General features: G+C 37.7%; 1 protein-coding gene and 1 long non-coding RNA gene across 2 annotated transcripts in view; one reads left to right on the forward strand and one right to left on the reverse strand.

Moving 5' to 3' along the window:
* The window catches only part of LOC103145396 (von Willebrand factor A domain-containing protein 5A-like), a 36,526-nt gene extending 24,941 nt beyond the window's left edge, over positions 1–11,585 (forward strand). The window contains exons 17-18 of the mRNA XM_016676733.1: positions 10,980–11,103; positions 11,213–11,585. Coding sequence (XP_016532219.1) covers positions 10,980–11,103; positions 11,213–11,292 — 204 coding nt within the window. The 3' untranslated portion in view covers positions 11,293–11,585. The remainder of the gene's footprint in view (positions 1–10,979; positions 11,104–11,212) is intronic.
* A 1,910-nt stretch (positions 11,586–13,495) lies between these two features.
* Positions 13,496–14,211, reverse strand: LOC103145388 (uncharacterized). Its single transcript, XR_477020.2, has 2 exons — positions 13,841–14,211; positions 13,496–13,747 (listed from the first exon to the last, which is right to left on the reverse strand). It is a non-coding gene; the product is annotated as an uncharacterized LOC103145388 (long non-coding RNA).
* Positions 14,212–14,269: the final 58 nt, after the last annotated feature.

The following is a 14,269-nucleotide window of genomic DNA, read 5'->3' on the forward strand; positions in this document are numbered from 1 at the left end:
CCAGGTGACCTCAGTTCCAGCCTCTCTGGTGCCCTACAGTCTGTCCTTTTCTGCCCAGGTCTCCTCTCCTCGTCCAATCTCTAAAATAGAGTCCAGTTGTTCTCTGGAGCCTCTTCAGTACCTCAACACTGATCAAACTCAGGCCACGGTGGGTAGAGAGCTGATGTTACTGCTGGATGTAGTTATTACAAACAAGATAAATCACTTCAGTTTTCTTGTTTCTTGTTTTCAACTGTAGGTTAAATTGGGTGCAGGACACAAGTTTGACAGAGACGTTGAGCTACTGATTTATTACAAAGACGCCCACCAGCCCTCTGCTGTGGTGGAGGCAGGACAGGCCTCTGCCAAACCTGGTGAGAACAGATTAGTTTAGGCATTACTGATTATTAAATGTTAGAGTATCAGAAGGTTTATATATTTTTTTTTCCTTTTTCCATCTCCAACATGTTCCAGGCTCTCTGATGGGTGATCCAGTGGTGATGGTCAGCCTTTACCCAGAGTTCCCCCAATCAGTGATGTCCTCACTCGCCACCTGTGGAGAGTTTGTGTTCTAGGTGGATCGATCAGGAAGTATGGACTGCCCCATGAATAACAGCACACCACAAGAAACTCGCATTAGCAGTGCAAAGGTGTTTATCCATACTTTAAAGGAATGTTTGATTTTGTTTTAACCCTTTAACAGTCACCCCAAAAGCACTTAAATGCAATTCATCTGGTCCATGAGGGACATACATTTCTGTGTAGAGTTGATGACTGTTCATTTTATTTAATACTGAATATGTCTTAGGTTTGACTAATCAAAATAATGTTTCAATTTAAATGCTTATCCAAGAAGGGTAAGAACAAAATCAGACTTTTGCTACACTGAAACAATTGTCTCAAAAATGTTATCAGACTGCATACCATTGTCAAATCCAGAAATCTAGCAATTTAGTCACTTGGTATTATTGACTTTTATCCAAGTTGCTTTCTCTGTTCAGACCTTCTTTATTAAAGTTCATTGTTGGAGAGTATGACCTGCCATAATCTTTGTCATAAAGTAATTGGCACTCCTGATGTAAAATGTAAAGAAACGCTTACAGCTCCTAACATTTTGTCTTTCTTTAGGACACTCTGCTGCTCCTGTTGAAGAGTTTACCAATGGGCTGCTACTTCAACATCTACAGTTTTGGATCCACCTTTGAGCACATTTTCCCGTAAGTGAAATCTAACTCTTTCTTTTACCCACCACAACTCAAAAGAGGAAACATTTTCTAGTCCCTAACTTTCCTTAATTTCTACTCAAGAGTTCATGTGAAAGTGTTGTTTCTTGTTTCTTTTTATTTTGTTCAGTATGAATTTTTTATTTGGAGTATTGTATTGTTCTTAATGGCAGTACGAGTGTGGAGTACAGTGAGAAGACCATGGAGGAGGCTCTGAAAAAGGTTGAGAAAATGGGGGATGATCTTGGAGGAACAGAGATTCTTCAGCCTCTCAGACACATTTACAGCCAAGCCTGCATTCCCAAACATCCTCGACAGGTCAGATATACACACTGATATTGCACCAACTGTAGGAGTTGCATCAGCAAAAAATCAGCTTTATCACATCCATGTAAAATGAATACTGTGGTTGTTCACCACAATAACTCCTACTGCTCCACCCATTTCTGGAATGTTAGACAAACTTGTTTTCTCCAAAGCTCATTTACATTCCCCCCCTCAGTTGTTTGTCTTCACTGACGGAGAGGTGGGAAACACCAAAGAAGTTACTGATCTTGTTAAGAAGAATGCAGGCTCCCACAGGTGAAACCATAAACACACAGATTCCCAGTCTGGTTCATGTTCTGATGCTATTGTGAATTTGAAATCAAACTCTTGTATCGTAGGTGTTTCTCTTTTGGGATTGGAGAAGGAGCCAGCTCTGCTCTCATCAACGGGATGGCCAAAGAGGGCGGAGGTCACGCTCAGTTCATCACAGGGGCTGACAGGATGCAACCAAAAGTAAAAACAACAACACAAAAAGCTGTAAAAACTGCACCAACACATGAAAATGTGATTATAGTAAAAGTAAATAATTTTACAACTATTGTTTGAACCACAGGTGATGCAGTCACTCAGGTTTGCACTGCAGCCAGCTGTGGAGGACATTTCTATCTCCTGGGATTTACCAAAGGGAGTGGCTGCCACTGTTCTCTCTCCACCCATCACAGCTATTTTTCAGGGTCAAAGGTCACTGCTTTATGCTCAGCTCACTGGACAGGTAGGGTCACCTCTGTCTGTTTCCTCCTTAAGCATCATTCTAAACTTCATTGGTGAGATTTAAAACGTACCAAAGATATATTTCTTCCTCCAAATCAAATAATTTTTTAGAGTTCAGAGGAAGCAGGTGGCAGTGTGACAGTGAAGTACAGCCTGGCAGGTCATCCCTCTCAGAACCAGCTGCACTTCAGTCTCAAACCTGCAGAGCACTCTGGGTAAAACGGCTTTGATCATTGTTTTAAGGCACCAACTGTGTTGCATTGTGTAAGTCAGACGATTATCATGGAAGCCATGTATTTTAATATTTCCTTGTTGCTCAAAAGCTTTACAATATAAAGTGTTCCCTTTGTGTCAAGTTATTTTTTAGAGGGGCTCGGTGTCCTGTGTAATCAACAAGATTTTAGGACATTTTAGAAAATTTCCAGCCAAAGGTTTATGGGTCAAGAATTGTCAACTGGATATTATTAGCAGAGGGGCTGCACAATGGTGCAGTTGCACCACAGCAAGACAATCCTGGGATCCTTCTGCATGGAGTTTGAATGTTCTCTCTGACAGTGGTGGGAAGTAATGAAGTATAAATACTTTGTTACTGTACTTAAGTACATTTTCCATGTATCTGTACTTTACTTAAGTAGATTTAATAATGGGTACTTTCTACTTTTACTCCCCTACATTTTACAGTAAGTATCTGTACTTCCTACTTCACTACATTTCTACAAAACTGTCGCGTTACTCGTTACATCCAAGTCGCATTGCGCTTTTTGTGAAGTTCAGGGACTTAAGGTGGCGCCGTAAAATCCAAGCAATAACGTGACTTCTGTCTAATCGCATAATTCAGAAGATATGGCGACATGTAAAATAAGCAGCGCTTCGCTTTCACAGACGGTGGGGACTTAGTCCAACTTTTAGTGTCACTTGGAAGGAAAGCTTAAAGAAACCTTTCTTTAAGCTTAATACATTCCTAATGTATTAAGCATCACGTCCACAGCTCTAAGATCTGTGGACGTGATGCTAGCAAAGCTAGCTGTACAGAGACACATATGTTGCATCTGCAATGAAAAAAAAGTTGTCACTCATGCGCTGAATTATTGTGTGGAGGTGTTGACTGAGGTGTCGCATATATGGGACAACGCTGTGACAAAAGTGCAATATAGTAATATGACATTCAGGAACAATCCGATTCTTCTGGACGGATCTTTACTGATTAAATTTATTTCAGTTCTAAGTATTTAATATCTAGGTATTTTATGGGAATGTGGATCTTGCAGATCAATTTGTGAAGCAATTTTGATAGGTAAAACTTTTTTTTTGTGTCATGTAGCGCGGGGTGGTGGTCATGGGTAGGTGGTCTTGACTACAAAACTGCTACTGGCTCCTGGTTGCATGTCCTCCCCCACCCACCTTCTTTCCATCCCCTTTCTGTTGGATTTTAAAAAAAATAAATGCCACTAGTGGCAAAAAAAGTGAAGTTCATGCTAAGTTAGGACAGGAGACAAGATGTTTCCATCCCTGAAAATATGATGCATAGAATCACATATCTAAGACTAAACTATGTTACAGAGAGTGAACATAATAAAAACATTCTTTATCTGTGGCATTGTTCATTAAAATGGCACATTTCTAATGTATTAAAATTAAATACGACCGGTTCACTTAATGATATTGTATTAGCGATTCAGCAAGTACTTTTAATACTTAAGGATTTTTAAAAGCCAGTACTTTTTCACTTTTACTTAAGTACAAATGTTAATGTGGTAGTTTTACTTTTACTTGAGTACATTTTTGTCTGTGTATTTGTACTTTTACTTAAGTACACTTTTTGAGTACTTTCTCCACCACTGCTCTCTGAGCAGCGTGGGTTCTTGGACATCTTCAGGGCTTCCACTTCAGATGCAGTTCTCATGAACTGTGGCCTGAATTTCATTGGTGCCTATTTGGGTGGCAACCAGACTGCTTAAGTCCAGTCTTTTAGAGCAGTGTTTCCCAACCCTGGTCCTCAGGGCACACTGACCTGCATGTTTTAGATGTTCCCCTGCTTCAGCACACATGATTTCAATTGATGGCTGATTAACAGGGTTTTGCTGAATTGCAGTCATCTGAAGGGGGTGTGTTGAAGCAGGGGGGGCATCTAAAACATGCAGGTCAGTGTGCCTTGAGGACCAGGGTTGGGAAACATTGTTTTAGAGCTACTGTCAAGTAAAACCTTGCTGGTCAGGCATGTCAAACCTGACAATCATGTTTGCAGATTAATTCTGTGGGTATCGGAATTGCTATGGTGGGGAAACTCGGTGTGATCAGGAGTTGTCCGAAGAAGCTGATGTTTTGTCGTGTTCATAGTCAGGATTCACCCAGTGTGCAGCTGTATAGTGGAGGATGTTTTTAATCTACGGTGCTGGTTTTAATTTCTTCACTTCTCCCTTTCTCTGCTTCTAAATTGACCATGTGGTTAGTTTACAAAATACTTTTGGAAGAGTAAAGAAGGTGCCTGAGGAAATGTAAGTCTAGATAGGATCCCAACTCTTTGCTTTATAAATGAGAAATTATATTTGTACATTTGATGTATGTTGGTTTCACTCCAATGATGAATGAAAAATCAATCTTGACAGAAATCCAACCGTACCCTAAAGGAAAAAAGGGGGATGTTACAGAAAGCATGCAAAAAAAACATATGATAGAGGGGTTGATCTTTATGTTGAAAGAGATTGAACTCCATCTTTAGATTTTTCTTCTTCCTGCCTGCAGATTAACAGTCCACAGGCTGGCTGCTCGCACTGTGATTCGCTCCCTGGAGTCAGAGGAGAGGACACAAAGTGGACAGAATGAAGAAATGAAGAAGAAGGTGGTGGAGCTCAGTGTCCAGTCAGGAGTGAGCAGTTCTTTCACTGCCTTCATAGCTGTTCACAAAGACAGTGGCAAGTCCGTTGAAGGACCTCTGGTGCACAGAAATGTCCCAACACCTTTCTATGGAAGTGAGTGATTTTTATTTTTAAATAATCATTATTAGCCAGTTAGAATAGGGTATAAGTGGTAAGTAAACTTCCTATTGATTGCAAATATGAACTCATATGATAGCATTAAACTTGTTTGATCAGTCTGAGATTATTCAGATGAAGAAGCAGAATTTCTCCCATAACACAGTGTTTTTTAAAAGTATTCACCCCTTTGGATATTTTGCACTCTTTACTAGTTTTTATAAATGAGTTATGATCAACAAGATTTGGCTTTGTTTGATAATATTAAACACATACTGTGTTTGGACACTGCAGTACCAAATTCTTTCCTATTCCAAGTGAATAAATTAACTTAATTTCAAATGAATTTTAATGTAAATGTTTTACTTAGGACTGAATCTTCCTATGTACATTTGTGGTCGTTTCTGGTTACATTTAGAAAAACTGATCGGGGGGGGAAGCATGTATTTTCTCCAATGTTTTTAATTATTTTATTGATTTCAAATACTGATTTTATTTTTTTCCACTACAATGATTCAACTTATAATCTATATTGAATCTTACTCTCTACATCATGAACAAGGACAAAACATGAGCCAAGTTAGGAAAAATCCCAAATTCACACCAGGATGTTTCCAGTGGCTTATATATTTAGTAACGGACTAATAGAATTTTAGTCTGAAATAATTTAGAAGCTGTAACTAATTTCAGCAGTTTTTTTGTATTGAAGCTGTCAAAGTTGTTAGTAAGAGCAAACCAGGCCAGCTGTACATTTAGCATCAGATTTAATCTTCGTCTGAATATTTATTGGTGTATTCAAAAAGTGAGAACACAACCCTCTGAAAACATTTTGTGGAATAAAATGTAATAGTCTTTCTGTCCTTTTATTTTTAAAACATGTTCATCTCTTCTGGTCTAGTGGGAAGCATGGCTACAGCTTGTTATTATTCAGCACCTATTGGTAAGTAAAACTCTGAGGAACTGCTACAACTTAAAAACACGATTACTTCGTGTTTTTAAGTAATCAATAATAATTACCATCAATTATTATTGATTATAATTGTAGTAAATTATCATCAATAATAATTTGCTACAAATTTTGGAGAAATTTTCACACAAATGGAAGATAAGTTAAACAATCACAATAGCATGTATTGTACTTTTCATTGCTGTTTACGAGATACTAATTTATTAAAAAATTATACTGCAGCAAGTTTGTGTACTTTCATTTTAACCATATTTGGTTAAGTATATAGATTATTCTACATTTGTTTTACATTTTGTCTTAACAATTTTGGTAAAGATAAAATTAAGGCCTCAGGTTATGAAATTATTATGCACTAAGTTTTATTTTCTTTGGTAAGAAGCATTATAAAATATTTGTAACAATTAATATATCAGCTAATTCTTTGTTCACTAATTTTGTCTTTCAATCAATTCCAAGCAATGTTTAATGTAAAAAAAAATAATGAATAAATAATTGAAAATACTTGTATGAATTTTATGGCATAAAGTGAAAAAAGTGTTGATTTTGCCTGTTGATTAAAGCAGGTAAAGTGAATTTTACATTTTTCATTAGAGATTCAATCTCGGCATATTCTGACTGTATCCTGAAGGTGTCTAAATAGTATTCAGTGACATGTTCAACAAAATAAAAATAAAATTATTGGAATGAAATGTCTCAATCTTAGGACTCTATTTTTTTATGTCTCTCTGTGTCTCCATGTAGGCATGAGTTTTCAGTGTGCACCTATGTGTAAGTAAAAACTCTTAACTCACCGTTACTTAACATTTTCCCTATATACTTGGACAGCATTTACCATCAGCAATAATTTACGACAAAATTTGAATAACATTTGGCACAAATGGAACAGAAGTTAATCAATGATTTGCTGCACAGCCACAGTATGTGCTTTAATTATATTGTTCAAATCAGTAGCATGTATTTTACGTGCCGTCGTTCACATGATACAAATTTATTAAAAGATTTTACTGAAAAACCTTTATGTACTTTAACACTGAGATTACCTTGCACACTCAGATTCCCTTATAGTCATTTGTTTAAAGTGAAAATTTAAACTTTAAAGGTTATTTTTAGTTTACATTTAGTCATATCGTTTTGGTAAAGATAAAATTAAGGCCTCAATACCCTAGACTGAAAGAAATTGTTAGAATGAAATGTCACAATCTCACTCCTTTTTTATTTATCCTGATCTAGCTCGGATGCTTATGACTGATATGGGTAAGTAAAAGGAGCTGATTCATCAACAATCAATCATTGAAACTACAACTGAAAAACATGGTCGCTATATACTTGGATACCTTTTACAATCAATGATAACTAAAAGTTATTACCGAAGTAAGCTTGTATAAATTAACACTGAGATGAGAAAAGAATGATCAAGTTGTAGACTTTATAGATTATTTTTAGTGTAGCTTTTTTTTTTTGTAAAGATCAAGTCAAAGTTCACCAACCAAATGTTTCATAACCTGTTACTGTTGGCTCAGTTTTTCTATGAGCTTATGTCAGATAATACTGTAAAACTGTATACATCTACAGACAAGCACACCGTACAGAAAAATCAGTGAACAGCTTTTGCTTACTTATCGATGTGAAAGATTTCTTAACTGGGATGATAATTTTGATTGATCAAATTACGATTAATATCTGAAAATCTCCAAAAATGACTGTGTTGCCAGGATTATTTTTGCTATTTTCTCCACTGTTGGTTCAATGACAGTATCAATAAATTCAAAAAATAAGATGGAATGCAACACTGTATATAGTTTAACAATTGAATAAAACACAATTTATATAACAGAGATGTTTCAAGGAATCCTACTTAGAAATTGGCATGTTTTTATTCCAGTATTTGTTTGTGGGGCTTTGACTGCAGTAATGTGTTATCACAGCCATACAGTTGGTTAGAAAAGTCTAGCAAAGAGGTTGCAAAATGACTTTTTATTATCACTTGTATTGTTGCCACAATAAGTACCACAAAATATTGTGCAAGTATGGCAAACTTATATTGTCTATTCTTGATGCTCAGAGTTGAACATTTAAGATTTTAGGCTTGTTTTTAACTTTTTGAAGAACATACAAAAATAATAATAATAATTGATCCTCTTTCAGGCATAGACCTTGTTGAAATAAGATCTCAGGCGCCTTCTTTGATTTATTGCTTAGACCCTACTTTCTAGGGTTTGGTGTCATGAACTTAAGCATACAAGGCAATTTCCTTGTATACTGATTTATTTTATTTTAAATGTCTATCTCTAATTCTCTTTTTTTTTCTTCATCATGTGCAGATTCTCTTCCTGATTTATGTGGAGCTATGCCAAAGTCAGGTAAGTGTACTTTCATAACTACATCTATTCATCCATTATTTACATCAGTTTTCCTATGCATAGTTATAGATGGGGCTGGCGTCCATCTGCAGCGGTCAGTGGGTGACGGTGTGGTGTTGTGAATCACATAACCCCACACAGACAGACACTATGAACAGATAAAAATGCAAGCATATGTAGGTTAGTTGTAACTTGTAGTTGCTAGGGGCAACTTGGAGAACATTTTGAAACACAATCAATGAAACAATCAACAATCTGACCTGCACAACATATAATGTTTCAGTTGTTGACTGTGTGTTTGTTCTGTGACTTTGTATGACGTGAAGCGCATTGAACTGCCTTGTTGCTGAAAGGTGCCATACAAGTAAAATTTGATTTGATAATCATCTACATCAAATGCAGCACTGAGATCTTGTAAAACCAATACAAAGATTTTTGATGCAAGACATTTAGACGTATGTTATGTAAAACGTTACCAGTGCAGTCTCCGCATGGCTGTGATTAAAATGGGGAGGGCTTATAAACACACACTTCTTCTAGATGCTTCCAGAGCTACAGGGGATGTAGCAAAGTTACTCAAGTTGAAAATGGGATACGACTCATCTTTTTCCCCCATGACTTGTTGCTTAAGAGTTTTGGAGAGACAAGTCATGTGAGATAAGTTAGGCTGTCAGCAACAAGTAAGGTTCAAATCATAATGAGTCTATTTATTTTCACAATAACAAAGGATGCAGTATTTCATAGGATATATTTTTTTTTAGGTGCAATCCATAGATTTTTTTTTTCTTTAGGCCATAATGTATTTGGCCTGTTTGGTAGACTTTCACTGTCAACTGCATCTACTTTTTGATGTACTATATGCTTTTAGTTGCTGAGATACTAACACCCAGTGGTGTAGACATGGCCATGAAGAAAAAGAAGGAATAGTGTCTGAAAATGTGGGTTAGTTGTAACTTGTATTGTCACAATACTCTGTAATGATATTGCAATCATCTGTTTTCCTAATTACTTGTGAATAAGATTTATAGAATAACTGTAATAAAAATAGCTTTAGTTTCATTATCAGACACCAGTCAAAGACCCTAGACTTGTATTAAGCTTTCTCTTTGTCACAGCTAATTTCCTTTATGCTGACTGCGATGATGACAGTGAAGACTTTGGGGTAGAATTCAATGAGCCAGAAGTTGTGCTACCCAGTAAAGACCCTCTGCTGCAGCTGGTGTCCCTGCAGAAAGCGTCTGGCTGCTGGATGCTTGATGGAAGTCTGGCTGCAGTGCTGGGAAAGAGCAGCGAGGAAGTGGAAAAGGCAAAACCACCACCGGTGAGTTCTGAACGAATACTTAAGTTTAAGGCGTCATCTTTGAAGCATTGCCAAATGAAGGAAATTGGAAGTGAAACTATTGGCAGGAGAAATAATCAGCAGTCTATCCATCAATTTTCAAAATCTGCTTAATATTTATGGTTGTTTGCATTTAGGGAAGTTTAAGATCGTTTGCAGAGGTAATGGGTAAAATACAGGAAAAACAGACATGTAGTCATACACTCATACCTGAAAACCACTTTGGATGCCATTTATCTTACCATCCATGTATTTGCATTGTTGGAGTATCAAGAGAGAAAATCCTCATGGAGAACACAGAAACTCTACACGGAAAGTCTCCAGGGATTTGAACCAAGAACCTTGTTCCTGTGAGGCCACCGAGTCGACCAACATATTTTAATGTTGAGCTGTAAACAGAGAGAGTTGATCAACTAAACAAGCATATGAAACTAAACTCTTTAACACACACCATGACATGAGATTTAAAACCGAAAATGGTCAGCAAAATACAGAGTAACATACGTATCATTATTTTCTTGTACAGTAATAACAAAGAAGGAATATTAAAGTTTACAAGTGACAGTGATGAGATTTAAAGCTGCAGAATGTAATTTGTATTAAATGTTTTTACATATTGGCTATGATTGCTACTATGTCATAGTGTGAGACAGATAATCTGTGAATGTCTGCCTCCTCCCATTGCTTTGCACCGCTTTGGGTCAAAAACAACCAAACGGGGACAGGAGAAAGATATTGGCACTGTCGATCAACGCTGTGTACTCGCTGCTCACATCTACCCACTTGAGCGGCGGGTATGATCCACAGCACTAATATCTTCCTCCTGGCTCTGATTTCGAACAGGAGCAGTGCACTTCTGCAGGTTGCAGTAGTTGCATTGGAAGGAGCTTGATTTTTATTTCGTTGACAAATTATCTATCTCATCCCATACTGACATGGCATTGACAGTTTTAACAAATATGTAAAAAAAACTTCCTTTTTTTTTTGTTTCCTAAAAAGGTTACATAATGCAGCTTTAATACAATACCTGAAAGAACTTGCAATCCAATATCATGCCAGCATGGCATAATCCTGTTTTCTGTTTCGTCTCTGTTTCATTAGGTCAACAATGAAGTGTGGGCCTCCATTCTGGCTCTGATTTGGCTTCATGCTTTTAAGATGGATGCAAAGGAAGAGTGGGAGCTTCTGTCTATGAAGGCTGCATCATGGATTAAAGCTCAGAACGGTAACATACGTAATCAGCAGGGAACTGTTACGTTCACCATGGTGTGTTTAAAACAGAAGGTATAACTAGATGCAAAAAATAATACTTGTGAATCTTTTCTTTCCTTCAGCTCCATGTGTGTCAGAGTGTGTTGAAGCTGGAAATACACTGTTGGGTTGCGGCGTGAAGAAAGAAGCTCTGGGTCTCTGAGGATTATCGACAGGCTTCAGCTTAACTATGGAAGCACCTCAGTGTAGGAAGGAAAACACTGAAGTTGTTGATTAACAAGAACAAGCTTAGGACTTTATTTTCTTTTTGCAAAATTTATCCATGTATCTGCCAGCGTGCCTTTTGATATTTGCACTCTTTGCTTAACAAAGAAGCCATGGAGCGCAGCTTTATGCTTAACTTTCAGCATATGGATTTTAACCAGTTTTACTGAAACAATATCTTCATGTAATAAATGAGGAATAAATTAATAAAAATAAAAAAAATGCCATTAATTTTCTTCCCCTTTGTTCTTATTTTCTTGAGTCCTAAGCAGACACACTCACAGATGGACAGTATGTGGCGCTAAAGCGGCCCTTTTAAATTTTTTGGAGTGTTTTGTGTCTGACCTAAGATGACACTTGTGGATTTAAAAGCCAATCTCTCAGTGTTCCACATTTTTGTAATTTTGCCTGACAAGACTGACTCCAACCCCACCTGCCACACACACAGGAATTGCCCCATCACACATACCACTCCCCATGTGGAAAAACTATGCACGAAGCATGCAGGTGGATACCGGCCTCTGCTTTTTGCTCATTTAAATGGATATAAGCGTTTACCATACATGATACCAAGCACAGCAACATTTATACCCTTGTCTAATTTGCAATGCACGTCCATACTGCTATGAGAGAAAGCTATCCTGGTGACGTGCGGGCTAACCATCCAAATAAGAAATAAGTGTATTTACCTCCTACACCTCAGATGTAAAAAGCAGTGCTGGCCGATCAAAGGAGAAACTTTTGGCGCTTTCTCTGTGAAAGTGCCACATAGTAAAAGCAAAAAGGAGGATGTAAGAAAGAAGTAATTCAATCTGAGCATGTCTTAATGTCTTAAGGTCTGGGAGGACCAGTACACCGGGAACCCTCAGAGCTAGTGTTTTTTTCTTTCTGAGGTCTGAGCATAAAACTTGAATGGTTTTATGAAATCTGTAAAAGACAGGAAAACGCTGAAATAAACGGTAGTTGAAGGACACGACTACATTTTTAAGCAGTTAAACCCCTCAGCCCTATTGTCAAAAACAGCAGATACAGACTTCTTTCATTTTCCTGCTCGACATGGTGTAAAGTTGAGCTTTAAACAAACATTGAAGCAGTGAAGATGCCAGCCAGCTGATTCTGTTCTGTAAGCAATTTAATAAAGTATTGATGCTCAGTAATAAACCCTCAGACGTGGGTTCAGTTCAGCAGTGAAACGGTGATGGAAATGTGTGCAAACAAAATCGAGTGTTTCTGTGCGTGTGACCCACATGAGCTGCTTATTCTTCAGATACGTGTGAAACGTATCACACACAGTGACTCGGCATGTTATGGACTGGTGCCAACAGAACCACCTCCTGATCAACCTGCCTAAAACCAAGGAGATCATGTTACTTAGCTGCTTCATTTTTTTTTTTTTATAAACCATGTATTTATTATTTCCAGTCAATTTTTCTGTGATTGGTGTATTTCATATTTATTGGAGCACAACTGACTTACAGTATGAAGTTACAGGAATGTTTCTTATAGGAACATATAAAGTAGAGAACAGAATGAGTCCCAAACAGCTTTTCATATCTATACCACAATGTTTGGTTGGATAATGAGTTAAATATAGTTTAAAGGGTTATGTCAAAGAAATGTGAGAAAATGGTCGACACCAGTCTAAGGGTCAGATTGACTAAGAAAGGATTTAGAGAATCACTTAAAAAACAGAATGGTGGATATAAGGCTGCACAGTGGTGCAGTTGGTAGAGCTGTTGTCTTGCAGCAAGAAGGTTCTGGGTTCAATTCCTGGCCCTGGTCTTTCTGCGTGGAGTTTGGATGTTCTCCCAGTGCATGTGTGGGTTTTCTCCTCCCACAGTCCAAAAACCCAAAAACATGACTGTCAGGTTAATTGGCCTCTCCAAATTGACACACAACCATGCATGTGTGTGTGCATGGTTGTGTGTCTCTGTGTTGCCCTGCAACAGACTGGCAACCTGTCCAGGGTGAACCCCACCTCTCGCCCAGAACATCAGCTAGAGATATGCACCAGCAACCCTCCTGACCCCATTGAGGGACAAGGGTGTAAAGAAAATGGATGGATATGTATATAATTTCAATAAAACTGGTTAAAATGCAGATGTATTGATTGTAGTAAATAAAAAAACAAAGTATTTCAATGATCCTTAGCTTCTTTTTATTCATATGGTGCAAATATCACAAGGCACACTGGCAGACACATGATTAAATGTTGAACAGTACATCTGTTTCTTGGTCATAAGTAACTTCAGTGTTTTATTTCCTGCACTCAGGTGCTTCCATAGTAAAGGTGAAGGCTGTTCATGGAAAACCTCAGAGGCTCAGAGCTTCTTTCTTCACGCTGCAGCCCAACAGTTTATTTCCAGCTTCAACACACTCTGACACACATGGAGCTGAAGGAAAGAAAAGATTCATCAATGTTATTTTTGCATCCAGTTTTAATACACACTTAAAAACAGGAGTTCCCTGGTGATTATGTATGTTACCGTTCTGAGCTTTAATCCATGATGCAGCCTTCATAGACAGAAGCTCCCACTCCTCCTTTGCGTCCATCTTAAAAGCATGAAGCCAAATCAGAACCAGAATGGAGGCCCACACTTCATTGTTGACCTAATGAAACACAGAGAGATGAAACAGGACAACGAATAGGAGAGATGTTATACAGTTGCTTTCCTTCACTGAGGCGGCACTAGGAAGTATCTCACTGACTACTTGGAGATCAGCAGTTACTAAGTATCTGTTCCTAAGTATGTGTGTGGTCTTAGTTCTGGGTTTAAATTCACTAAAGGGTCTTTCTGTGAGGCTCCTTCATGTTCTCCCTAAGTATATGTGTGTTCTCTCTGTGTTCTATGGATTTCAGTGTGAAAATATGCATGTTAGGCTAATTGGACAGATGGACTGGAAGTCGGTGTTAA

Source organism: Poecilia formosa, unplaced genomic scaffold (assembly GCF_000485575.1).
Source record: "Poecilia formosa unplaced genomic scaffold, Poecilia_formosa-5.1.2 Scaffold141, whole genome shotgun sequence".
Classification (NCBI taxonomy): Eukaryota; Metazoa; Chordata; class Actinopteri; order Cyprinodontiformes; family Poeciliidae; genus Poecilia; species Poecilia formosa.